General features: G+C 37.4%; 1 protein-coding gene across 2 annotated transcripts in view; it reads right to left on the reverse strand.

Annotated features, from left to right (window-relative positions):
- Gopc (golgi associated PDZ and coiled-coil motif containing) overlaps positions 1-22,225 on the reverse strand; it is a 35,802-nt gene extending 13,577 nt beyond the window's left edge. Inside the window, exons 1-5 of one of the 2 annotated variants that reach the window (XM_042683563.1) lie at positions 21,720-22,225; positions 8,098-8,262; positions 6,520-6,543; positions 2,191-2,366; positions 83-248 (exon numbers count right to left, since the gene is read on the reverse strand). In XM_042683563.1, the coding sequence (XP_042539497.1) occupies positions 83-248; positions 2,191-2,366; positions 6,520-6,543; positions 8,098-8,262; positions 21,720-22,007 (819 nt within the window). In that variant the 5' untranslated portion in view covers positions 22,008-22,225. The remainder of the gene's footprint in view (positions 1-82; positions 249-2,190; positions 2,367-6,519; positions 6,544-8,097; positions 8,263-21,719) is intronic. The other variant, XM_042683624.1, reaches the window with a different exon arrangement.
- Between the last annotated feature and the right edge of the window lie 3,928 nt (positions 22,226-26,153).

A 26,153-nucleotide genomic window follows, 5' to 3' on the forward strand; every position in this document is an offset into this window, starting at 1 on the left:
CTACTAGAAGAAAAGAACAGAAAGGACTTGTAATCAAACAAGAAGGAGGCGGCTAAGGGGAAGCAGCAGCAGAACAACATACATGGCCTGGGGGTGCTTGCATGGGTCGCTTCAAGTCATTCCGACCTCTACAGGCTCGGATAACAGTTTTGTGCCGATGCAAATGTATTTCAGCTTCTAACTGGTTCCAGAGCTTATCATGAGCAGGTCCCTTCATGTCTCGTCCTAGTAACTGTATTTGTTGGACCCTTCATATTGAGATGAAAGTTTAGTTAGTTTTTTGGTTTTGGTTTTTGTTTTTAACCAAGGTTCAGAAGAATTACTAAACATTAAGTAGCTTTGCATAAAACTTTGAATCTTGAATAAAATTCTGAGGAGCTTCCCAATGTATCTCATATTTATTAAAACTGAAAAAAGCAGGTATCTTTAAAGGAAAATCAGTAAAAGAAATTTGTGAAGACACAAATGAAAAATCCTTTAGCAATATATGCTTAAAACAAATTCTGACAATATCAATTAACATGTTTTACATCTTGCTTACAATTAGAGTAACTTAGTAAACTCAGATACTACACTATTAAATATTAACTTTGTAGACATCACTGACTGCACAAAAACATTTCTTCTAATGATTTTTTGTAAATTTTCTTTTCTTTTTCTTCCTTCCTTTCTTCCGTGTGTGTGTGTGTGTGTGTGTGTGTGTGTGTGTGTGTGTGTGTGAATAATGGGACCTGAATATAAGGCCTAAGTGCTGTCCCTGAGCTATTTCAGTCAAGGCTAGTGCTCTGTGCCACTTGAGCCATAGTTCCACTTTAGCTTTTCTGGTTAATTTGAGGTGAGTCTCACAGACTTTCCTGCCTAGGCTGGTTTTAAACCATGATTCTCAGATCACAGATTTTCACAGGCATCAGCTCTCAGTGTCCAGCTATGGATGTCCAGTTCTTTTATGAATGATTTTATTTCTTTAACATTCTATTATCTTTAGGTAATTGTACAAAGGGCTACCATTCAACATGTCAGTTTATAAATATAATGCACCATGATCAATACCATGCCTTTCAAATGATTACTTTAAATGTTTTTGGAAAGTTTGTACTTCACCATGACTGCGAACTTTGTTTCACATCAGTTCTCAATGTAACATTAAAACAATGACTATAAAATGATTTAGTACTAATAATGAATCACCAAAGTTGGTGAAGTATGTAATTAACAAATTTAATGGCAACAGAATTCCATTTTTATGATTTTCATGGTTTTTCAACAGGTTTTTTTCGGGAGCAAGAAAAATTATATTTGGGGCTGGGAAGGTGGCTCAGTGGTAGAGCACTTGCCTTGCATGCCTGAGGTCCTGGGTTCGATTCCTCAGCACCACATAAGCAAAAAAGAAAAAAGCCATAAATGGCGCTGTGACTCAAGTGGAAGAGCGCTAGCCTTGAGCTGAAGAGCTGAGGGACAGTGCCCAGGCCCAGAGTTCAGGCCCACGACCGGACCCAAAACAGAAAAAAAGAAAAATTATATTTGTTTTTGTTTCTTTATATTACAAGATTTGAACTCAGTGCCTCATTGCTTATTAGGTAGACACTCTACAACTTGAACCATGCCCCCAACACTTCTTATGGCTTCAGTTATTGGGGGGGGGGGGCGTCATGTTTTTGCCTGAGATTGACTAAAGACCTATTTCTCCCACCTGTCTCCCAAGCAGCTGGATTTCAGAAATGTACCACAACTCCTGGATTATTTTAGAGATGGGAGGGATCTCTTAACTTTTTGCCCCCCACTAGCCTGGAACCTGATCTTCTTCCTAGTAGCTGAGATATAGTTATGAATCATTGTACTTGGTCAAAATCAAGTTTAAGTGAAGATAGAGTTTGTTAGGAAAGTTCTGTTTGATATGTAACTATTACTTATCACAGTAGCAAGGCAAGAGTAGCTCAAAAGTGATGCTCTGAAGAGTGTTAGCAGCATTCTACACTTTAATATCTGGTGTGTAGTCTCTGTAAAATACACTTATTTTTTATGAATAAGCCTGTAGCATATAATGTAGTCAATATCAATTCAACAAGTGCAAGTCATTGCCAATTGTAAAGTAATTCTGAGGGCAAAAATTAATGTTTTATTTATAAGCTGTCAACCTCTTTAAATACCCAATCTGTCACAAGAATATAAGCACAGCAACTTTTTACATACCTTCCTGCCAGTTCCTTATCCAAGTACTTGGCAGCTAATCGTGCCCCATACACTTCAGCCTGGAGAACAGCTATATGTCTACGAAGAGCCTCATTCTCTTTTCTTAACAATTTCACTTCAGCTTCAAGTTGAGCTTCTTTTACTTTTTCTTTTTTGTTTGCTTCAAGCTCTCTTTCCTATAATTTGTTAACAACATGCAACTTAACAAAAATTCACTTATGACTCCTTAGCAGTAAATACATATAAGCACACAATGTAAAATGTCAAAAATACAAGTATACAATAAAACTACTGCCATTTCATTTTCATAAAATGGAACTAAGGGTTGAATCAGGTTCTGTGCAGGTTTTGAGACAGTCTCGCTATGTATCCCAGACTGGTCTCAAACTTGCAATCCTCTTGTTTTGCCTCCCAAGTTCTGGAATGCTGAGATTACAGCTGTGCATAAGAATGCCCATTGGATATGGTTCTTTCTAAATCTGGACATTTTTCTAACCAGCTCTACCTTTGAAAATTACAGTATGTAATCAAGGGTTATAAATCAAGGGTTATAAATGTAATGTGCAGAATCTAAACACAACACAGACATTTAACTTCAAGTAAAATGAGAGCACAAAATAGTATTGCCCAAAGGCAAACAAACTACAAATCAAATATGTACATAGAATAAATGTGTGGGATGAGAATAAATGCTTCTGAGAGTGAATAAGGGCCTACAAGTTATCCTAAGCGTTAATTCTGGATCAAGAAGACCATCTGAACGCTTCAAACTTGCATTTATATGAGTAGACAGCTTTTAATGACTGATTTACCAAACCTATGGTTTACTATAAGATCTCCTTTATGAAGAATTTCCTTAGCACCAGTAAAAAATAACAAAGACCTTTTCAACTATACTGCCACTGGTTAAGTAATTATTTCCCTTTTTATTCTGGATATTGAAAAGCTACAAAACAAATTTCATCAACCTTTTAGCAACTTATGGAACATACTTTAACATTTTGATCTACTGTTTTGAATAACTGATGCATTAGTGCACATATGTACTAGCTGTGTATATTATATATATATTTGTATACATAGGAACGCATACATATATGAAGAAACTAAATTTTTTTAAAAAAACTATCAGATGATGGGGATAATGATCATTTCTTTGGCTTAAAAAAATTTTTTTTTTGGTCAGTTGTGAGGCCTGAACTCCAGGCCTGGGCACTGTCCCTCAGCTTTTAGCTCAAGGCTAGCACTCTACCACTTGAGCAATATCGCCACTTCTGGTTTTTTCTACTTATGTGGTGCTGAGAAATCAAACCCAGGGCCTCATGTGTGCAAGGCAAGCACCCTGTCACGGAGCCAACTTCCCAGCCCTTCAAGTATTTCTTATATAACAAGTTTGGGGTATAGATCAATTGTAATAGTAATCCCAAGACCCTGGGTTTGATCCCCAGCATCAAAAAGAAAAAAATATATATTAAGAAAGTTGTTACATAAGTGATAAACAGAAGGAAGATTAGCAGATTTTATAACTTCTATAAAAAAAGTGCTGAGAACTGGTGGCTCATGTCTGTAATCCTAGGTATTCAAGAGGATGAGAGCTGAGAATCAAGACCAGCCCAGGCAGGAAAGTCCATGAGTCTCTTATTTCCTATTAACCACGCAAAAGCGAGAAGTAGAGCTGTGGATCAAGTGGTAGAGCACTAGCAAAATAACCTCAGGGCAGCGCCCAGTCATAGGACTGGCAAACCCAACATACAAACACACACACACACACACACACACACACAGATTGATATATATCAACTAGAACATATTTTCCAGATACTGTTTATAGAAAATCCAATTAACCTAGAATCTTCCATTTATAACAACTTTAGAATTAATAGCTCTTTTTTCTTGTCTTTTTTTCCCTCTTTCATTCTTTTCCTTTTCCTTCTTCCTTTTCTTCTTCCCTTCGTCCCTCCTTCTCTTCCTTTCCTTCCCTTTTCACACAAGGTCTTATTATACAGCCTAGGCTGGTCTTGAACTTACAATCCTGCTGCAGCTTTCAGAGTTCTGCATTATAGACCTAATAGTCATGTCCATCTCAAAATGTACTTCAGAACCTATTTCCTAAAAGGGCAGCTGTCAGCCCCTCCCTCTCAACACAAACATCATCAACAACCAAAAAAAAAAAAAAAAACAAACCAAAAAAACCCAAACAAACTTTCAACAGTGTGAACAAAAAAACTTATGAGATTTACTGATATTAGTGCCATTTCAGAAAATACATTTTTTGTGCCTGTCCTGGGGCTTGAACTCAGGGCCTGGGTGCTGTCCTTGGGCCACAGCTCTATTCCTGCTTTTTGGTAGTTAATTAGAGACAAAAGTCTCAAGGACTTTCCTACCCAGGCTGGATTCAAACCTTGATCCTCAGATCTCAGCCTCCTGAGTAGCTAGGATTTCAGGCATGAGCCACCAGCACCCAGTTTAGAAAAAAAAAATTTAGGAGACCCACATTTTTTTGGTATATAGTCTAAATAAACTATGGTGAGGATTGCCTACTTTCAATTACTTTAAAGAGCTTTTTATATTACAGTATTGATGTCCCAAATGTATATTAATCAGCCATTTTTTTTAATGAATCAAACCTTTATGAGGCTGACAAACTCTGAGGCCTAGAATTAATAGATGTAAGCAAGAACAACATTAGAGAAGCTGCGCATAACTACTTCTAGATTTAAAGATCATTTTTGGTTTTTTGTTTGTTTGTTTGTTTTTGGCCAGTCCTGGGGCTTGAACTCAGGGCCTGGGCACTGTCTCTGAGCTGCTTTTGCTAGCACTCTACCACTTGAACGAGAGCGCCACTTCCAGCTTTTTCTCTAATATGTGGTACTGAGGAATCAAACCTGGGGTGGCTTCATGCATGCTAGGCGAGCACTCTAACACTAAGCCACATTCCCAGCCCCTTGTTCCATTTTTATTTTATTTATTTTTATTTTTTGCCAGTTGAGGGCCTGTGTGCTGTCCTTCAGCTCTTCAGCTCAAGGCTAGTGCTCTACCACTTGAGACACTGCACTACTTCCGGCTTTTTCTGCTTATGTGGTGCTGAGGAATCGAACCCAGGGCCTCATGTATGCAAGGCAAGCATTCGACCACTGAACCACCTTCCCAGCCCCCTTGTTCCATTTTTAGATAAGCTTTTTGTTACTTTGAAAAATGAAGTTTAGTTCTTATTTTTAAATATTCAGAGAATATACTTTTGAAAAAAGTAAAGCCATAAGACAGACTGGAACCTGATAAGTTGAGGTTAATGGGAAAGATATTTAGGATTTACATATTGCTATTTTTTGGGGGGGGGCGGGGGGGGGGGTCCAGTCGTGGGGCTTGAACTCTGGGCCTGGGCGCTGTCCCTCAGCTCTTTAGCTCAAAGCTAGCGCTCAACCACTTGAGCCACAGCACTACTTCCGGCTTTTTTCTTTTTGCTTATGTCGTGGTGAGGAATCGAACCCAGGGCCTCATGCATGCAAGGCAAGTGCTCTACCACTGAGCCACCTTCCCAGCCCATATTGCTATTTTTGAAAATAATTTCTGTTAATTCTGAGAATCCAGTTGTAAAGGTCAATTATTCTCAAGCCTATTGAAAAGTCTTTATATATTCAGTGAATGAAGACAACAACAAGCACGTTCTTCTTTTGGAAATAAATTCAAATAGAAACCGAGGGAGTTAAAAACTAGACCTGCCTAATATAACTCCCATTTCTTTAAAGTAGAAGTCTGAAAAACAAATAAAAAGTAAAGTAGAAATCTGAAAAAGTTGTAATTCATGAAGTCACCAAAAAATGATAGGTTCAGCTGAGCTCAGGTATAATCCTAGCTCACATTTGAATCCCAGCTACTCAGGAGGCTGAAATCTGAGAACTAGGGTTCAAAGCCAGCCTGGGAAAGAAAGTCTTTGAGATTCTTATCCCCAATTAACTACCACAAAGCCAGTAGTGGAGCTGTGGCTCAACTGGTAGAATGTGAGCATTGAACAAAAAAGCTCAGGGACAGTGACCCAGGCCCTGAGTTTAAACCCCAGGATAGGCACAAAACATAAAACAAACAAAACAAAAAACAGAAACTGATAGGTTCTGCATTAATGGCTATAAATCATAAACAAAAAAAGAATCTTTAACAACATGCAGTGAGAAAGGTACAGTAGACCATCACTGAACATTTCAGGTATTTGAACACTGATAAGCTGCGATCATTAACGTTACTTTCAAACACAAGTAGTGACAACATGTAATATGCAAATAAAACACTTCAGCATGACATATTAAAGCAAAACACAAATGACACCATACTTACCAGATCCTCCACAGAGGGGACAGACTTAAGATACAAGAAAAAAGTTTTATAATTAGAAAACCATCAAACAAATTTATCTAGTGGTATAATCTTTATAAGAAAAATTACCAGAAATGAATGCCACTTGGGTAAGGTTCACTAGAACAAATATATTTACAAATCTATTAACAATGACTATTTTATAGTAGTGGATTAAAACATTTTAAAATCAAAACTAGTTAACAAAACTGTTTCAGTATTCTTTCCTTTACAGTACCAACAACTTGTAACAATAAAACTTGAGGTTAAATTATTAAGTGAAAATGTAGATTGTTTTCTTAATGTTAATATCAAATATCTCAAAGAAATAGTATGGCTTTTATTAATTACATGACACTACTTAGATTCATATACCTTCAGAATTTGAAAGAACTTTAAGAAAAAGATACTCATGTAAATCAATTCTAATACATCTGTACTAGACATCAAACAAAATTAACTGAAAATAAATAACTTAAAAAATATTAACTCTCATCACACCATCAACACTACATTGTACCTCTCCCAAGCTGTCTTAATTATTAAATTCTCTGTATCATTAAAAATGTCTGGTACATTATGTATGTTAAATATACATACACGGGCATATATATGCTCAATACACATATATATTCAATACCCACGTATATAATCAATAAATATACTTAATACAGATAAGGTTAGACTGAAATGAGACCTAAATTTCTTTTCTATTAAAACTATATTAATCACATGGTAAACTCACAATATACAGACATTTTTAAGTGTTCAGTGGTAGGGAAAATGCTATAATCTTTGAAGAGCAAATGAAACTTGTTTCATTCCATTTTCCTATTAAAAGAAATCTGATGTTATTGGAGGTGGCCATGTGATCAAGTAGGATGCTGACATGCGGGTAGGGTAGGCTGAGTTGCTGGAAGAAATTATTGGGAATTCCATGAAAAATTATTTAAGAAGGTTAACACAGCTGAGAGTTAATTAATTTAATGAATCTTTTTACCCTTCCCTTGGATAATTCCCTTTCTGCCTGGAACCTAGTCATGAAGAAATTCTGCAGATGGGTTAAATATGGCAGAGAACAATAAAAAAGGAACCTGGATGCATGGTCCCTATGGAGGTGCCGTATCAGTTCCTGAATGCCTACCTTGGGATTCTTTGGGGAGAAAAGTAAGTACTATGCAAAAATGAATACTATTCAAATCCCAATGTTACTTGGGATTTCTGTTATATGAAGCTGAATTTGATCCTAACTGACACAGAAGAACAAAAAGTTACTTTTGTTATAATCATGAATACCCTAAATATATTTAATGTGTATATATGTATGTGTATATTCTTAAACAGAATAAAATTCAAACCATCAGGTAATTATTAATATTACCACTGATAATCTCCTGCTTCTGATACTGTGAACCTATGATCACAAACTACATTTCCTATACTTTCTAATATTTCCCCAGTGAATATATTTAACATTTGATAATAAAAGCATCATTAAAAATTGTTTTATATATCCTCTACAATACTTGTTGAGTACCTATCACTCTTCAAACTACTTACCAACTTTGCCTTTATAGTACCAGAGTCAACACTCTGACCAGTTTTAGCATGAAGCTGGAGCTGAATAGAGTGCAATTGTAAAAGTTGATCATGTACTTCTTTCTCCAGTACAACTTTCTCTGCCTGGGTCTCTGTCAGTTCAGATCTCAGATCCACCAACTGTGCCTTATAAAGAAATAGAGAATATTAAGAATGCTTAATTTTTATTTTTATTGCAATAATTGCTATTCAGGATTGATGGAACATATCCTTGAAATAAATACATGAACACTAGAAGATCATTAGCTGATCAAGATACCCACCTAACCTCCCAGGAAAGTAATGAGATACTGAGTGGCAAGAAGTTGAGAATTCTACAGACAATACTGTCTAATAATCCAGGATGTTCCTTCTGTTTATTTTACTTACTTTAAGAAGCAATCTTTTCACTGTTTCACCTGTACCTTCAAAACTTATGAAAATATACAAGTATAGGATGATTCGTCATCCTGCACAGACAGTAGATGATGGTGATCTACTAACATTAATCATATATTAGAGGAAAGGCCAGTAACTAAGGTTCCTTCTTCAGCTCAGAAACAATTAACCTGTCAGCCTACTCACTATCTAGTAAAATTATTTTAAGTATTAAGGAACCAGCTACTGAGACAAGAAGCCTAAGAATTCGATTGTGAGTTTTTAATTATACCATAGCAGAACAACTCATCAAGACCATGAACTTTTCAGTTAGAAGTTTTTCATTTTTGCACAACCAATAATATATTGTTTTAGTTTTACCCTTGTGTTTTAGAAGTGCTCTTTGTGTTTGGTCTTCTCAAATGGGCAAGAGATCAAAGATCTAGGAAGTAAAGGCCAAGAACTATGCTGGCGTGACCAAAAGAAACTGTCAATGATGTTATTCATGACACATATGCCCTTGAGAAGCTTTCTTGTCAACTAGAGTGACAAATCTGCATGTGACCAAACAAAAGTATAGCAAACAACTGTATATATTGAGAGGTAAGCCAGTCATAAGAAATTCTATGGTAAAGGAAGCCAGTAAAGAAAAGACTTACACACACACACACACACAAAGTTTTAGAAGGCCTTGTAAGGAAAACAAAAACAGGGATAAAAAGAAACAGTAAAAAAAAAAAAAAATCTAGAGATGGAAGAAGTCTAGAAAAGTAAATGGCAGAGAGCTACTAGCACATTAGGCAATTTCTCTGAGTTCAAGGAGCAAAAGATTAGAATATACCTCTATATCCCACCTGTACTAAGTGTCTAGAATATAAAGGATGCTCAATAAGAATCTGTTAAGTTGAAATGAATTATCTAACACTGGCCCCGAGATTTACAATATTTTATAGCCATTCAAGATTTCTCAATTGTAAAAGAGGGATAATACTCATGACTTTCATGCAATTACTGTTTTGCATGAATTCTTCATTATTGCTTTTGGGGGAAACAAACAAACAAACAAAAAAAGAACAGGTAAGGTGACAGCAGTTCATACCTATAATACTAGCTACAGAAGGGGCTGAGAAGGTGGCTCAGTGGTAGAGTGCTTGCCTTGATGCATGAGGCCCTGGGTTCGATTCCTCAGCAGCACATAAGCAAAAAGAAAAAACCTGGAAGTGGCCTTGAGTTGAAGAGCTGAGGGACAGTGCCCAGGCCCAGAGTTCAGGTCCAATGACCGGACCCCCCTTCGCCCCCCCTCAAAAAGAAAGAATTTCAGCGTGAGTAAATGATCTCTTTTAAAAAAAAAACAAAAACAAAAAATGAAAAACAACTAGCTACAGAAGGCTGAGCTCTGAAGATCAAGCACCGAAAGACAAATTTGAGAGACTCTCATTTCCAGTTAACAAATAAAAATGCAGAAGTGGAGGTATGGCTCAAGTGGCAGAAAGCGAGGGAAGTGCACAGATCTTGTGAAAACAGTCTGTGCAACAACTGCTCCCGAGGCAACTCCTCATATAAAGCACATAAAAAGATTCTTTGAAAAGACACAGGTGTGAGAATCTAGTCCATTTTATTTTCTGGAGCAAGATTAAGTGTTTCAAATTTACTCTAATTTAGCAATATTTAACTCTTTTCTTACCTAAGATCTAAGCATTTTAGCTAAGAAAAATTAGTCACTAATAAATTTTATGTCAAAATGAGAAATTTCTACATATAATTTAACGAATTTCTTTGAAATACAGAATTTCAGTCTTTTTAGAATGTTATGATTCGCTTTCAGTATGAATGTAATATCACAGAATTTTAGAAATTATAGAATTTTACAACGAAAAAGATTTTAGAGGTCATAAAGGCTATGATAATGACAATTAGCATTCAGATAAATGAAACCAAGACCCATCAAGGCTGTTTATTTTCTAAGACTACCCAGTTGTTCAGTGGCAAAATAGCACTGGAATCCAATTTCACTGACTCCTAGATAGGACAGCAGAAGTAATATTGACCAGGCAGCAATAAGGAAAAAATTATTTTGATAGTCCCAATACATATGTTTAGCTTACTGACAATATTCATACTACCACAAAGGAAGCATCTACCTACCATATGGTGCCTGTACACATTCCACATGTTATCTCTAATTTTTATTACACACCTCAACTTGGAACTGGAGGTCAGGATTTAAAAGATTATACAAGTTAATAAGACTTGAAACTAGTTTGAACATTAAAAAATAAAAAGTCAGAGCATTTTTCACCTCATTGTCTTTTTTAACCAGAAAGTTAAGAGGAACAACTGATTTTTCAACCTTCTACCTTAAAATTTCAACACCCAAATGTTTGAAAGGGTGCAGGAGGAAAAAAGGAATCTGACTTAAAGAAAAATAAACTGATATTGTTTCAAAAAACAAAAACAGAATTAGTAACAATTCCAAAATTAGTCATATATCCAAAGGAGATAAATCAGAATGTAAGGCAATATCTGCACACATGTTTATTGTAGCATTATTCTCAATAGCCAGGATAAGGAATCAACCTAGATGTCCATCAATGGATGAAAAGATGAAAGTGTGGCATACACACCCACACAGACACACAATGGAGTATAACTCAACTGCAGAAAAGAATGATGTGTGAAGCAACAGGGATAAAGCCTGAGGACAGTACCTGAAACAAACAGACATAGAAAGACATAACCCCACTCATATGTGGCATCTAAAAAAGTCCTTTCAACAGAAGTAGAGTATATCGGGGGTTAGTAGAGACAGATAAACTGGGTACCTTAGACGGGGAGAGACTGGTCAATAGGTTGGTTCAGTTATAGTTAGATTGGAAGTATATTCTGATGTTCTATTATATAGTAGGTTCTTTTATACAATAGGATGATTAACATGAATGACAGTATATAGTTCAAGGTAGATAGAAGAATAATGTTTAATTATAAAGACGTGATTAACATTTAGAGTTATAGACTGCTAATTATCCTGATTTGATCATTATAAAATGTACACATGTATAAAACCATACTGTATTCATAAATTTGTAAGTATAATTATTATACACTTATCACAAGTTAAATTTTAAAATATCATGCAATGTTGCACAAAGGAAACATGAAGCATTACCAGTAATGGAATGTGAAATAGGAACACTTGACCTAAATAACATTGGAGGATCATCATCACTTAACAGTTAATACTATTGTATTTCTCATCATATAGACTCAAAAACCTCAAACCTTTCCACAAGACAATTCTTTTTAATGTAATTATTTTATCCTTATATATTTCTTAACTACTAGAAATCAAACTACACCAAAATCAAATTGTTTTATTGTTTCGTATTATTATTCCACTGTGTTCAAATCTAAACCCTCTGCCTATGTAATCTAAGAACACACAGCAGCTGCACTTCTTTTCTTTCCAAAGATAAACAAGATTTGATTCCTAAATTATTTTATGGGTTAAAAAAGATATTAATTGGTCTGGGATGTAGCTCAGTGGTAAAGTGCTTGCCTAGCAAGTGCAATGTCCTGGGTTTGATCCACAGTAACACACACACACACACACACACACACTTAATAACAACAAAAAACAAACCCAAGCCACACACACACACACACACACACACAACTTAATAACAACAACAAAAAACAAACCCAAGCCAGGTGCCAGTGGCTCATGTCTGTACTCCTAGCTACTCAGGAGGCTGAGATCTGAGGATCACAATTTCAAAGCAAGCCCCAGCAGAAAAGCCCCAGTGAGATTCTTATCTCCCATTAACCACTCAAAAATTGGAAGTGGAGCTGTGATTTAAAGTGGGAGAGCACTAGCCTTGAGCAAAAGAGCTCAGGGACAGTGTCTAGGCCCTGAGTTCAAGCTCCATGACTGACCAAAAAGAAAAAAAAAAGAGATACTAATTATTTTGCCAAAGCACTCTCTTAAAAACCTCATGTTTTGTGGGAGGGTCAAACTATAGTAAAAAAAAAATGATTGTCTGCAGGCTATTTGCTTGAAAATACAGTTTAAGATGAAAGTATAGATGAAAGTCTACATCTCTATACTACTTACTAAGTATCTAATATTCTCATCTATACCTATCAACTTTCAAAACTTACAAAAAATGAGACTGGATCCATTTACTTGTGTAACATACAAACTTTAGGCCAATATAAGAATCCAAAGACTTCTTTACTTTGAACATGTAGGAACTGAGGCCAGCGAGAATATAGTGCAATTGCCCTAAACTACAAATTGCGTGAATTAGAAGTCAGACTTCCTGCTATCCTTTATAATGTTGATAATAATAGGAAAGACAGTGAGGAAGCAGTCCATGAGCTCAGAAATGACCCAACCTCTAGGTGAAGGAAACTCTGCACCCCCTTCATGTTCACATTGACAAGTACTGGAACATGGTATGAACACACCCAGACAAGTAAACAGGTACAGACACACAAGGAAATGAAAGCACACACTCTCCAAACTGGGAATCACAAAGAACATAGTTGACGCTAATTCACAATTTAACCATAATAAAAATATAGCACAGAAAGCTGGCAATAAAAATCTACATATTACCTAAAATTGCTTCTACACCTTTTGCTTTAAAATATATTGTATATATACATATACATGTGATGTGTAACATAATATTTAAGGGTTTCTCAGTTTTAATGTCTGGAACAGTAATAACCATAATATATCACATATAACCCATAAAGACAAAGGTCTCTGGGGGTACCCCAAGTTTTATGAGTGTTAAGGGATCCTGGAACCAAAAGTTTAAGAATCTTATCTTAGAGCCTTTGGAAGAAAGCTCATGTAATTGGATAATAGAAGTAAGAAGAATGGTAAGGTTCATCACTAGATGAATAGCCAATTTGTCAGTCATAGTAAGGAGTTTAATTTTTTTTGAAAATTTCAATTGAGGAATTTAAAGCAAAATCACACTATCGAATTTATGTTTTTTTAAAAGGTACCTGTCTGTGTATGAGAGACAACGTGAGTAAACCAAAGTTGGGAGATTTGAGCTGGAGGCTAATAGATAAAGCCAAGATATATCCCCCAAAGCTACACTACTTAGCTCTAAATCTGGAAAGTTCAAACAATATAAAACATTGCCATTTTAATGTCAAAGAAATAGACTTGGGAGTGGGGTGAAAAGAAGAATCAATTTATCCAATTATTTTAGAAAATGTCACAAAAACATTAAACCCATATTCAATATCTTTCTATGATCATGTTTTAGGTCATATTTTCAACTTTTTATTTTCTTTTCTCTTTTCAGATTTGAATATATTACATAGGAAAAGGCTCTGCCACTGTGCTATATTGCTGCTACTGAGTAATTAATTTATTCATGTTTTAATTAATTCAGCCCTTAGTTTTGCTTTGTTTATGCAGTATTCCAGATAGAACTCAGGGCCTCAAACATACTATGCAATTAGGTGTTTGAGACAGAGTCTCAAAACAACTCAGGCTAGCCTTGAACTGACTGTGTAATCGAACCTGGTTTTGAACTTAAACTTTTCCTACATCTGCCTCTCAAGTGCTGAGATTACAAGATACATGTACCACTATGACTCTCAACTTTTTCTTAAAATGGAAAACTATGGAATATTAACTCAACAATTGTATTATAAATGATATACCAGGAGAGTAACTGAATCTGCAGATTTCTCCATTCAATACTATGATGGGAACTATGTCGGATCAGATACCATGGATACAGAGGCAAAAAAAAAAAAAAAAATCTCAGCTCTCATGAAGTTTATACTACACAATAATTGCTGATAATCTTTGAAGACTCCTGGCAAAACACTCAGGGTATTTTAATCAGTTAATCAATGTAGATAAACATTTATTGTGTGTACTAGGATCTGGGAACAAGACATGGGTAAGAGACATCCCTTACAAAGTTCACTCTCTGTTATGAAGAAATACACAAAATGTACTTTTCATTACAATGCAAAGTGTGCTGAACTCTACTACAGATGTATCTGTGATACAATTTAAAAAGTACAAGGGGGATGTCAGAAAGATGATGTTGAAGGAGATCTGCTAATACAGAAGAAAAGTTTAAGATAAGAAAACCCCTGGCAAATGAGATAACGATGTAAGATATCAGAACCTTTGACATTTCATGTGTAAGATCCAAATTTTCACATTTAAAAAGGAGCCAGACTAATTCTGTAACTTACATACAAGGCATCCTGATATTCATACTCAAAAAGAATTATTTGATATTCATTGTGGCTGGAGAACACTACAGAAGAGAAAACATCTAAAAACTAAAATGGATTAGCTTCTCCCCAAATTAGCTTTCATAATGCATTTGACAGTTCAGATTATTTTCCTAAGACACAGACTTCATCTTCTAAGAGCTTACATTCTTCAGGCAAAGAGATGTGGCAACTACCCATTATAGCTGAGTCCACAGGTAATAGGACAGACTAACTGTGGAACAGAGGAATTAGTGAGGAGAGCCTTCAGAGATAATATGTCTTATCATGAGTACGTGTTTGATACTGTAGAAATAAAGAAAATACATGAAAACCTGTGCCAAGTAGAGGCATCATGAAAAATCAAGGCCTACTGAAGAACTGCAAACAGATCAGTTTCATTGAGGAAAAAGCAGTTAAGAAGGAACGATAAAAGATAAGGATAGATAAATCAGTACTTATCATCAGTACAGAAAGTATGAGAAGTATAAAAAGAGTAAGAGAATCAAATTTGTCTTTTTAGATATGAACCACTAAAATGACTCATTTTAGAATGATAAAGGAACAAAAAGATGTATTGGAGGGAGTAAAGAAAAAATAAATTGTTAGGAATATGCCAAAGAGAATGACAATCTTAGTTGTATACTAAATACTAAATCTATCTCATTATCTTTCTTACCAAACTAATTCCTTCTCTTGGATTCCTTATTTCAGTGAATAACATAGCTTTTTAGGTACATGAATGTAAACTGCACACTAGAATCTGGAGGAAAAAAAAACAATGAATAAGACATGGACCTACTCTTAAGAAGTTCACTGTTCACTAGAAAGAGATAAAAGTACACTTCTAATAAGGATGCCAAGAATGATGGGGACTATTGTAGAGATCCCTTACGATATATAAATTAAAAGAAAAAAAGGCTTCTAGTTTCCTAAGGCTATCATAACACATAACTGCAAATTTGGTGGCTTAAAATAAGCTTATGCTCTGAGTTCAGAACTTCAGGGTGTTAGGAAGGATAGCTCTTCTGGAGACCTTAGAGAAACTATACCATATCACAGCTTTTCCCTTGCTTTTGCTTTTGTTGGTTGCTGACTTGTAGGTGCGTTCAGTCTAGTCTTCTGTTTTCATTCATACACAGCCTTGTCAGTGTCTATGTACCATTTCCTGTCTCTTATGTAGATATTTACATTGGACTTAGAGTCCACTTCATTCCATTATGATCTTCTTACTATTCCTTGCATGGCAGTCCTGGGGCTTGAACTCAGGGCCTAGTCTCTGTCCTTGAGCTTTTTTGCTCAAAGCTAGTGCTTTACCACAGCTCCATTTGTAGACACAGCTCTACTTCAGGCTTTTGGTGGTTAATTTAAGGAAGTGTCTCAGGGACTTTCCTGTTAACTCCAAGTAGGTCCTCAACATTGCCTGACAATTCTACTTATGAGTGACAACTTCCTACTCTTCTATTATAGCTTCAATTTTCTAGGTCCTTCCTCTCACCACTTTTTATCAATTGACCTGGGCTCCTATTTTACAGAAAAAGAAATCTACTGATCACATTAGCTCTCACTTCCCTCTAAGTTAACCTTTCAATGTAAGGCTTTCCTTCTACTTGTACTTTGTTTCTTGTCTTCACTTAGAATCTTACTAATATACCATTATTGCTACCAATATCTAATATTCAGATACTAGCTATGCAAGACTGACCTCAAGGAGTTATCTCAAGATTCCTTATCCCTCCATTCCAATCCACAAAATTTTGTTGCTATTTTCCTCTCACAGCTTCTTATGTTAAATACTTCCTCTACTTCCACTCTCTTATTCCACATTATACCTTACATGTGTAATATGAATCTCCCAAATGATTTCTTATATCCATTCTTGTCATTTCCCCAAACTTTCTCTACACACAGCTTGAATGACCTATTCTAATCTCACAGTGGAGGTTATTATCTGGTTAAAAACACTTTTCATTGTTATGTAAAGACATGAATACATTTATAGCCTATAAAACCAAGCAAATTCAGACCCTATTTACCAGTTCAATCTTACCTCACATCTTACTTTTTATTTAACCTTCTGCTTTCAAAGCATTTATCTATTTCAGATCTTCAAATGAACTATGTTGTTGCTTATCACTGGCACTACCCATTTCCTAGTCCTACTGCAATGTAGGAATGATATTCTTAGTTCTTTTAGCCTAAATACTTCCTACTCATCCCTTATGTCTTAGGTCACTGGTAATTTTCTCAGGTAGTGTTCCTTCCTTGACAATGCAGAATTGGGTCTCATTACTAGTTATCCCCAACTATCAATGTTTTAATTTCTTGCTTAAGACATTCCTCCACCCCCCCCCCCCCAACAAATTCTGCTGGGTGACAAGCTCCATAATCCAATCTCCAAAATTAATCTAAGCTCCATAATTAACAGCAATAACTACAACCTTTTTTTGCTTACCATCTTATCCCAAGTATCCAGTATAACTTCTGGCACATAACTAGTGTTTAATTCATACATAAATCAAAACAAACTCAACTTCAAGGTAACAAGTAGCTTACTTAAAAACATGACAGAAAGCAAGGGAAGAGGTAACACTGTCCAAAAAGAAATGTACTTTTTACCTGATTTATGTAACCATAATCCCTCTGTACACTGCCCTTATAATAACAATTTTTAAAAAGAAAAAAATGACAGGAGTAAATTTATCACCAGTATATTGTCAATGTGGTTATTGATCAAAGCTAAGTTTCTGAACTGATGTCTACAAACGGTAAATCACTTCAATATTAAAATTTAGCAACTGTGGTGGGAAGGTGACTAAAAGTGTATTGTTCGGCTGTTATTTTAAAGAAGGAGTGAATGTGCTGAATATTTTAAGACAGAGAAGTGAGTTTCTTAAGTATTCACAATTTTTGTTCTACTCTAACACAACTATAGCTATCACTAGTATTTGCTACTACTGCTATCCTAATCAGTGCCTGTGACTCAGCAAATACCCAGTGGCTCACACAGTGGGTGGGACATTTAAAATAGAGATGGGATTTGAAGGAGTGCTGCTTCGCCACTTGAGAATATTCTGATATTTCCTGCCATCCTCAGCATTTATATAATACGTGTCTCTTCCCAAATATAATTTGTGGCAAAAAAGTCACATAGATGTTATATTTAATTAAAAATGTAACACTTTTTTTTGGCAGTCAGTGTTTTCCTATTAGATTAGATGTAGTGTAGTATTACCTAAAACCACAAGGACTGGTAAATGGCAATCTGGAAGGATTCAAAGACTGACTTAGATACAATATAATTGAAATTAACTATTTCTAAAACCACATAACTTGGTGTATACATTTATTATACAAACCATAAGCAGACTGAACTATTATTTCTTTATGTCCATATAACTAAAACAATAGAACTAATTCATATACTTACTAAGAAATAAAAGTGACTAAAAAAATATAGAGATCTCCTTTAGATTTACAAGACCTCATAAGACTGCTAACAGTTTATGGAACAACATCTGAAATTCTGCAGATGGTACACCCACCAATCTACTTTGAAAGACACTGCTGATAATTAGCCTTTCCACAGCAATATACTGATCTGTCAAAACTACAAGGCTGGGCACTGGTGGCTCACATCTGTAATCCTAGCTACTCAGGAGGTTGAGATCAGAGGATTGTGGTTCAAAACCAGCCTAGGCAGGAAAATCTAAGAGATTCTTATCTCCAATAAGATCTCCAATAACCCAGGCCTTGAGTTCAAGCCCTTCAACCAATTAAAAACAAAAAACTACAGAAGAAATAGTGGTATCTATATACAATGGAATATTATGCATCCATTAGAAAGGACAAAATAATGGCATTTTCAGGGAGGGAAATGGATGAAACTAGAAGAAATCATGTTGAGTGAAGTAAGCCAAGAGTAAAGGGACAAATGGCACATAGTCTCCCTGGTAAGTGGATGTTAAATCCAAAACAGAAGGTGATACGACAAAGTTAACAAGACTTGAGAAACAAAGGACCTCCACTCATCTGGTCGAATCACTACTAAATAACCCCACGCTGCTGATCATACATATGGTATATATGTGTTCACCGGAGGGAAACTAGGAGGAAGACACAGAACTAGAGGGAATCAGGGAAAAACACAACAGTGGGACCCATCAACTGGACATTGATCAAAACGAACTAAGCAACTCAATGGCAGTGATGGTGGGAGGGAGGGAATGAGTGGGAAAGAGGGAACAACTGACACTATGCAAAAGGAAAGGAATGTACATACCACCCGATGTGGAAGAAATCATTGTATTGTCAAAGCTCAAAGAACTCATAAACTTTATAGACCACAACAGACAATTTACCCCATGAAAGTTAGAATGTGCTTGTGAAATTTGTAAAATTATGTAATCTTAATCACAATAAAGAATTTGCAAAAAAAACTACAGAAGATATTGTATGTGTAAATATTAACACCAAGTACTGATGAATAAACTGAAGCTGAAAATACACAGAAACCAAACCAAACCAAAAAATATTCAAATTTTTATCTCTCCCTTCACCATTTTCTAAGATCTATAAAAAAAAAAAAAGTGCTCACATTGTGATATATTGGCCAATTCTTATTTTGAGAAATAATGTAGTTCCAAAGCCAGGACATGGAGTCAGAGCATACAATTATAAGTTCTGAAAATAAGAACATGTATAATTTATTACATGTACAGTCTATTATTTAGATGAATACTCATCTAAAATATTTAAGAATGGAAAAAAATGAGTTTCATTTCCTACTCACAGAATGATCTAATTTCTTTGAAATTACATTTTTTTAAATCTGACATCAAAATCATTACTGTTTAGCTCTTAGGTTATTTAAAAAATGAATTTGGGCTGAGCCCCAGTGGCTCACACCTGCAAACCTATCCTCAGAAGGCTGAAGTCTGAGGATCACAGTTCAAAGCAAGCCCAGGAAGGAAAGCTCTTCAATTATCACAGAGAAAGCCGGAAGTAGAGCTGTGGCTCAAGTGGTAGAGCACTAGCCTTGAGCAAAGCTCAGGGACAGCACCAGGCCCAGAGTTCAGGCCCAGGACAGGCACACAGGCACACACACTCACACACTCACACACACACACACACACACACACACACAGAGCAATCTTTTCATTTTCAAAAAGTCATTTATCGAAGAGTATTGATGGATTATACTCAGGAGAGGATGAGATCTGCGGATCACCATTCAAAGCCAGCCACTGAAGGCTCCAAGACTCTTATCTCCAATTAATCACAGAATAAGTAGGAAGTGGAGCTGTGGCTCAGGAGGTAGAGTACTAGCCTTGAGCAAGGAGCTCAGGGACAGCGCACAGGCCCAGAGTTCAAGCCCCAGAACCAGTTTAAAAAAGCAATTTATCTTTGGTAGATATTTAAACCTGTCAATGATAGGAAATTTCTACTCTTAATCTTTGTTCTTTAAAGCTGAAACACTGTCCTCAATACCATCCACTGCAATTTTAATAACTGGAAAATCAGCTATCTTCTAGAAATGACCAATAATCAAGAAACTGAGACATTTTAATTTACCTACATTAAGTGACTGCCTTCCTATCAGCACTTTCATTCCAATCTTTTCAAAAAAGATGGGAAAATCAAGAGATCTCTCAATGGAGAACAGTCACAAAATCCTGGATTTGTCAATGTATACCAAACAAAGATTAATTATATCACCTTTTTTTTCTTTTGCCAGTTTCAGGGCTTGAATTCGGGGCTTGAATTCGAGGCCTGAGCACTGTCCCTGAGCTTCTTTTGCTCAAGGCTAGCACTCTACCACTTGCGCCACAGCACCACTTTGGGCTTTCTGTTTATGTGGTACTGAGGAATCAAAGCCAGGGCTTCATGCATGCTAGGAAAGTACTATATCACAAAGCCAGACTCCCAGATCTCATATATCATATTTTTAATGGCTACAGGAGAGAAAGAATGCTGACCACTAAACAAAAACAGTGTTTGACATATATATTAGTTGGGATACAACAGGCATTCTCAATTACTACAAACAGTAGCAATGGTGATCTCTTAGGAAAGCTAATATCCTAATTTTACCTACTTAAAATGAAATACTATTCTTATTTTAAATTGCATGGTTAGAAGTTGCTCTTTATGTATTATTGTAAATCTATCATGAATTCTAAATACTGTCATAATGCCTTAAGTTTATTTTCCATATAACGTGAAAGATACAATCACCCCCATCATACTCCCACGCTAGAACAAATGACCCTTCTTTAAATACTTTCACATATAAAGTCAGACCTTGGGAAATACCGTGAAGTACAAGCACAAAAACCTTAATGTTAGAAGATACTTGAGTGCCAGCGAGCCCAGGAGAGATCTGCTTGTAACTGAAGAGCCAATTGTGTATGTAAACAAAGACAACCACATTTTGGTATACATTCCACTCAATTTTCCCAAGAGCTCTGATGAGATTCCCCTATACCGTCCAGGCATGACTGTTGGGCCACGGATGTTACTTTGGGTTGTTAAGATGAATGTCATCGGGATGGCATCCCTCTGAAAATATACCAGTGTGGTTTATTGCTGCCAGAGTAGATCTGCAAAACTCACACGTCAAGAAGCGGGCCGAGGTATTCTCCGGACAGAAAAATCTTTCTTTGGTTGGTTAACACAACACGTACAAGGTAACTCCTGTTCCCTCCCAGGTGACATTCTAGGAAGGTGGATGGATGACAGCACCTCGGAGACCACACGCAGGTCTACACCCTTTTTCTCTACAAACCTCACCTCTTTCCTTTCCTTCCCCGCAGTCGCACTCTTCCATCCCAGTAGAAGGCCAGGTGCCTAGGTGGTCAGCTCTCTAGGGTCGTTTCCCGGGAGCTTTCGGTGGGCTCTAACGCCCGCGGGCCGTGCGGGGCTGGCGGCCTCCGCGGCCAGGCCTCCCCCCGCCCCAGGCTCACCTCTAGCTTGTGGTTGATCTGGGACACCGTCTGAGCTTTGTGGCAGAGCTGCGCGAAGCAGGAGCTCAGGCTGGTCATCTTCTGTCGCCCCTCGTAAGTGATGTCCGCCTGGTCCGGATCGATCTCACCCAGGAGCAGATCCACGTCCACGAAGGCCTTGTCGAACTCCTTCTCCAGCACCTCCAGCCACCGGAACATGGACACCCCGCCGGGGGAGACCCCCACCGCACAGGAGGCGCCTCCGGGGCCCCCTCCGGCTCCTGCTGGGCAGGGGCCGCCCGCAGACATGGCGCCGTCCAGGGCCTCCCCCGACTGCTGCGGACCCTCGCCGCCCGGCCGGCGCGAGGGGAACTGCTGGCGCTGCGGGGTCCCCCTGCGCGCGCACACACACGCCCCGACTATCCCCTCCCTCCCCTCGCGCGGCTAACGCCGGCACGGTGGCCCCAGAGTGGCGGGAGCCGGCAGGATGCGGTGACGGTGACGGCGACAGCAGACGGAAGACCCCGCCGGCCCCACCTCCCGCCCCGCCCCCCCGCGCATGCGGAGTGACGAACCGGGCGGACGCAGCCCGCTGGGAGGAAGTGGGCGGGGCCGAGATGCGACCTTGGCCTATGATAGGCCTCCGCTGGGGACCTGTCTGTCAGCGTCCATGTTGACAACTGGCAAACCTCTGCAGCTCGCCCGTGAGAAAGGAGGGAGAACACTGGGGGACCGCTTCCAAATTGGAAAGGCCCAGAGAAGAGAAGGCTATCCACGTGGGAGGACGGGACGGCTTCCGCCAGTAGGGCTTCAGAGTGGGCGGGAGTTGTCCCCTAGTCGTGGGGAAAAGTTGCCGCAGTGGCGCCCGGGGCAGGGCTGGGAACGCGGAGTGCGGTGTGAGCATGCGCAACAGCCACGTTTTCCCTTTTTCCTTGCAGTTCCTGCTTTAGGTGGGGTGGGGTGGGTGTGAGCGCTGGTTGTACTTGGTAAACCAGATCCTACATTCCACGGCCTGTGGATTTGGCTGACTCCGTTCCGCGAATTAATACAAGGCCTTTTCTCTTGTCACGAAGAATCTGATAGGCCCGGATTCAGTTTCTATAGCCAGTCACATTCTAGCCACCTCATCTCAGCTGTACGATTCAACCTATGTTCCAGATCATACTTCGCTCAGCAATAAGGTAGAATGTGTTTGGCACATGCTCTTCTTAATTACATCGCAGGCCGTACACTTCTAAAGCAGTTGCCATCCATGGTGTTGTCATTTCCAAAACACAATTCTCACGTGACATTTCAGAAAAGTGAAATTACAAAGGTTGATACAATCACAAACATATTGAATATAGGATGTGGTTGAGGGGACAAAACGAATGAGACAGAACCCCTACACAAGCTGAGCTTCTAAGTAGTAAGGCTAACTCTGAAAACTACAGCTTGCAATTTAATTTTGCATGCTTTGGGAAAATTCAGCAGTTTCCTTGTCTGCATTCCAACTGTTTATCCTCAACCACCTTTCTAGTTCAAAAGCAGTCTGGAAAGGGAAGGAAAAACCAGTCTGATCAGAGTAAGCCTGTAGACGCTATCTTTCAGAGATTGCTTAGTGGAGTATTTGGGAGCTAAGCACTAAATCTATTGCGATCTGTTCTTAGGATAGGCCCTTCTAATTAGTCAAAACCTGTACTGTATGCCCCTCACAAATAAGAAGCAAGAAATGACAGATTTGTTAGCATTAAGCCATAGCTCCTTTGGTCTCAGTAAACAGCTAAACATAGCTAACCATGAGCTCTTGCCTGGAGCTTAAATTGAGGCCATTATACAGATCTTAGTATACGATACTATGATATTGAAATTTGCATCTCTCTGAAATCTCTCTTCAAGGTTATTTTCATCTGCAGTAATTGCAAGAACATCATTGCTAAGCTCTCAAACTCTCACTTTCTCTACACTTAATATATTAGCAGTGTATTTCAGGGGAACTTTAAAAAATATTCAGGAAGGAGGTATATGTGGAACTACAGTAACAATAACTTCCAAAGATTAAATACTTAACTATGTGTTAGACAGGGTGCTATTTACTTTTATTTCCTTGATCCTCACAAAATCCTGTCAGGTAAGGATAGTTACTTTTTTTATAGATGAATCATTGAAAACTGAACTTAGCAAGGTCATACAGCTAGAAAGTTGCTGAGCTAAAACTTTAATCCAGGTGTCTTTTGTGTTGACAATGGGATACAGGAATAAAGAAACAAGCTTTTCCCCTCTCTGCCCTACTCTTTCCTCTTGCCCTTTCCCTCATCACGTACCTCTCATCTTCTTTCCTACCTCTTTTTCTATTCCTGGGTATTGAACTCAGGACCATGCAGTTGCTAGGCAGATCCTCTACTCTGTTACTTGACCTACTTTGCCAATCCCATACTTTCTTGTGCATTTTACTAGTATAGTAGATTGGAAAGAAAGTTCCAAAAGTTATTTCAAAAACTCCCCATATGAGCTGCAGTAAATGGAAACAAGACTTTTTTTTTCTTTGTTGTTGTTTTTTCTTTTTGTTTTGTTTGTTTATCTGCCTTTGGGAGAGTAAGGGGATAAAAAAAATGGAGGGACAAAGACTGAACAAAGCAGTGGTACTCACTAGACACTATATTGAAAATGAATTATATATCTTGTGGGTGGGGACAAGGGAAAAACACAAGGAAAGAGGTGACGTTCAAAAAGGAATGTATTCTTTACCTGACTTACATAACTGTAACCCCTCTATACATCATCTTTACAATAACAATTAAACATTTTTAAAACTCCCCCCCAGTTATAAGACACAAACATATATGTATTCTCATATACACACATGTATACAAATCTATGGACATATATGTGATATTAACAAAAATCCATAATATTCATTGCTCATTAACTAGGACTTTTTAGTTTATATAGGCCACATTTTAATGTAAATTTCTTTTATGAAATATCAGTTATAAATATCTATTGTGTAGATATAGATAGATAATTTATAAATATCTTTTATTAAATATCATTTCAATTGTGTCATATTGTGTAGGCATCAATGAGCTGCATGTTAAGTGTTCATGTGTCCAGTGCTCTGATTTGTCACATCCTATGTATGTAAACCCTTTCCTGTCATACTGCCTCTTCTCATTACCATTCTATGTAACACTTGCAATATACTATGTACATACCATTTTGGTACCACCTTATCACTTAAAATAAGGGTACACCAATATAATCTAGCTCTTCTGGATTTTTTTTTTTTTTCAATTTTGCCCATCAGGACAAAACCTGGAAGGCAACAAAAATGGCTTGATGTTCTAGTGCTGCCACCTGCTGTCTGTATATTCTACATTTATTACTTATTTGAATTTGGAATTGTGTTATCTCAGTACTTGTGAGACATTTTCCCACCAATTAAAACAAAATGGTGATGCTTCTATTTGAAACTAGATTTGGAGAAACTGCCAATAAACTTTGGCAAGTCATTCTGATGTGATTTTACACAACCTAATACAGCTAAAATATGACAGTCTTCTCTTCTTCCTACATCATTTTGCCACTGAGAATAAATTGGATGAAAATCAAGAAAACTAAGAAAAAGAAAGATGTTAAAGATTTCTTTGGTAATAACTGAGCATCGCTAACTGCAAATTTATTGTAGAGAAGATCCACTTTGGTTGTTGTGGGTAGGGTTCAAGAGGTAGAGTACCTGACTAGTTAGCATGAATCCCTGTGTTCAAACACAAATACCACCAAAGAAAGAAAGAAAGAAGGAAGGGAGGGAGGGAGGGAGGGAGGGAAGGAGGGAGGGAAGGGAAGGAAAGGAAACATCCACCTTGGACAAAGGGAGAACATTATTTATTAAACTCTGCAGTGTTCCAGACTTTGCACTAAGCTTTACTTGTCTACCTACTAGGGAAAGGAAAAGAGATTAAGTGATACTGGTGCTTGTAAAAAAGTTGTATGATGAATGAATAAAACCAAGGAAAATCTAATGTCATTTCATTTGAGCAATATTTTGGAATATTTTACTCAAATGTAGTGTTTATATTAAATATCTGCTTTTAACTATTTGAAAATTTCAGCTAGTCATGTTAAAGAAGTAAGTTTGGACAGCTCAGAATGATTAACCTCATTCTTTTGATAGATTAGATAGATAGATTAGATAGACAGATAGATAGATAGACAATTCCTCTCTTGTTTTTCAAACTTGAGAATTTTAGTGGAGTGATTTAGAATTAATTCAGACACCTTCTCTTCCAAGAAGCCTTCTCTCTGTACTCTGTCCTCATTTAATTTTCTGCTAGTGCCTGGTAGCATTGACATATTCTTTTGGAGCCCTCTGGAGTATGAACCTCTTCCTTCTCTATGACTTGCTTACCATTGAACCCCAGAACCAACACAGGACCTACAGTGGAATACTATAATTGTGGGATAACTTCAATCATT

Source organism: Dipodomys spectabilis, unplaced genomic scaffold, assembly GCF_019054845.1.
Source record: "Dipodomys spectabilis isolate Male_0828 unplaced genomic scaffold, ASM1905484v1 ptg000001l, whole genome shotgun sequence".
Classification (NCBI taxonomy): domain Eukaryota; kingdom Metazoa; phylum Chordata; class Mammalia; order Rodentia; family Heteromyidae; genus Dipodomys; species Dipodomys spectabilis.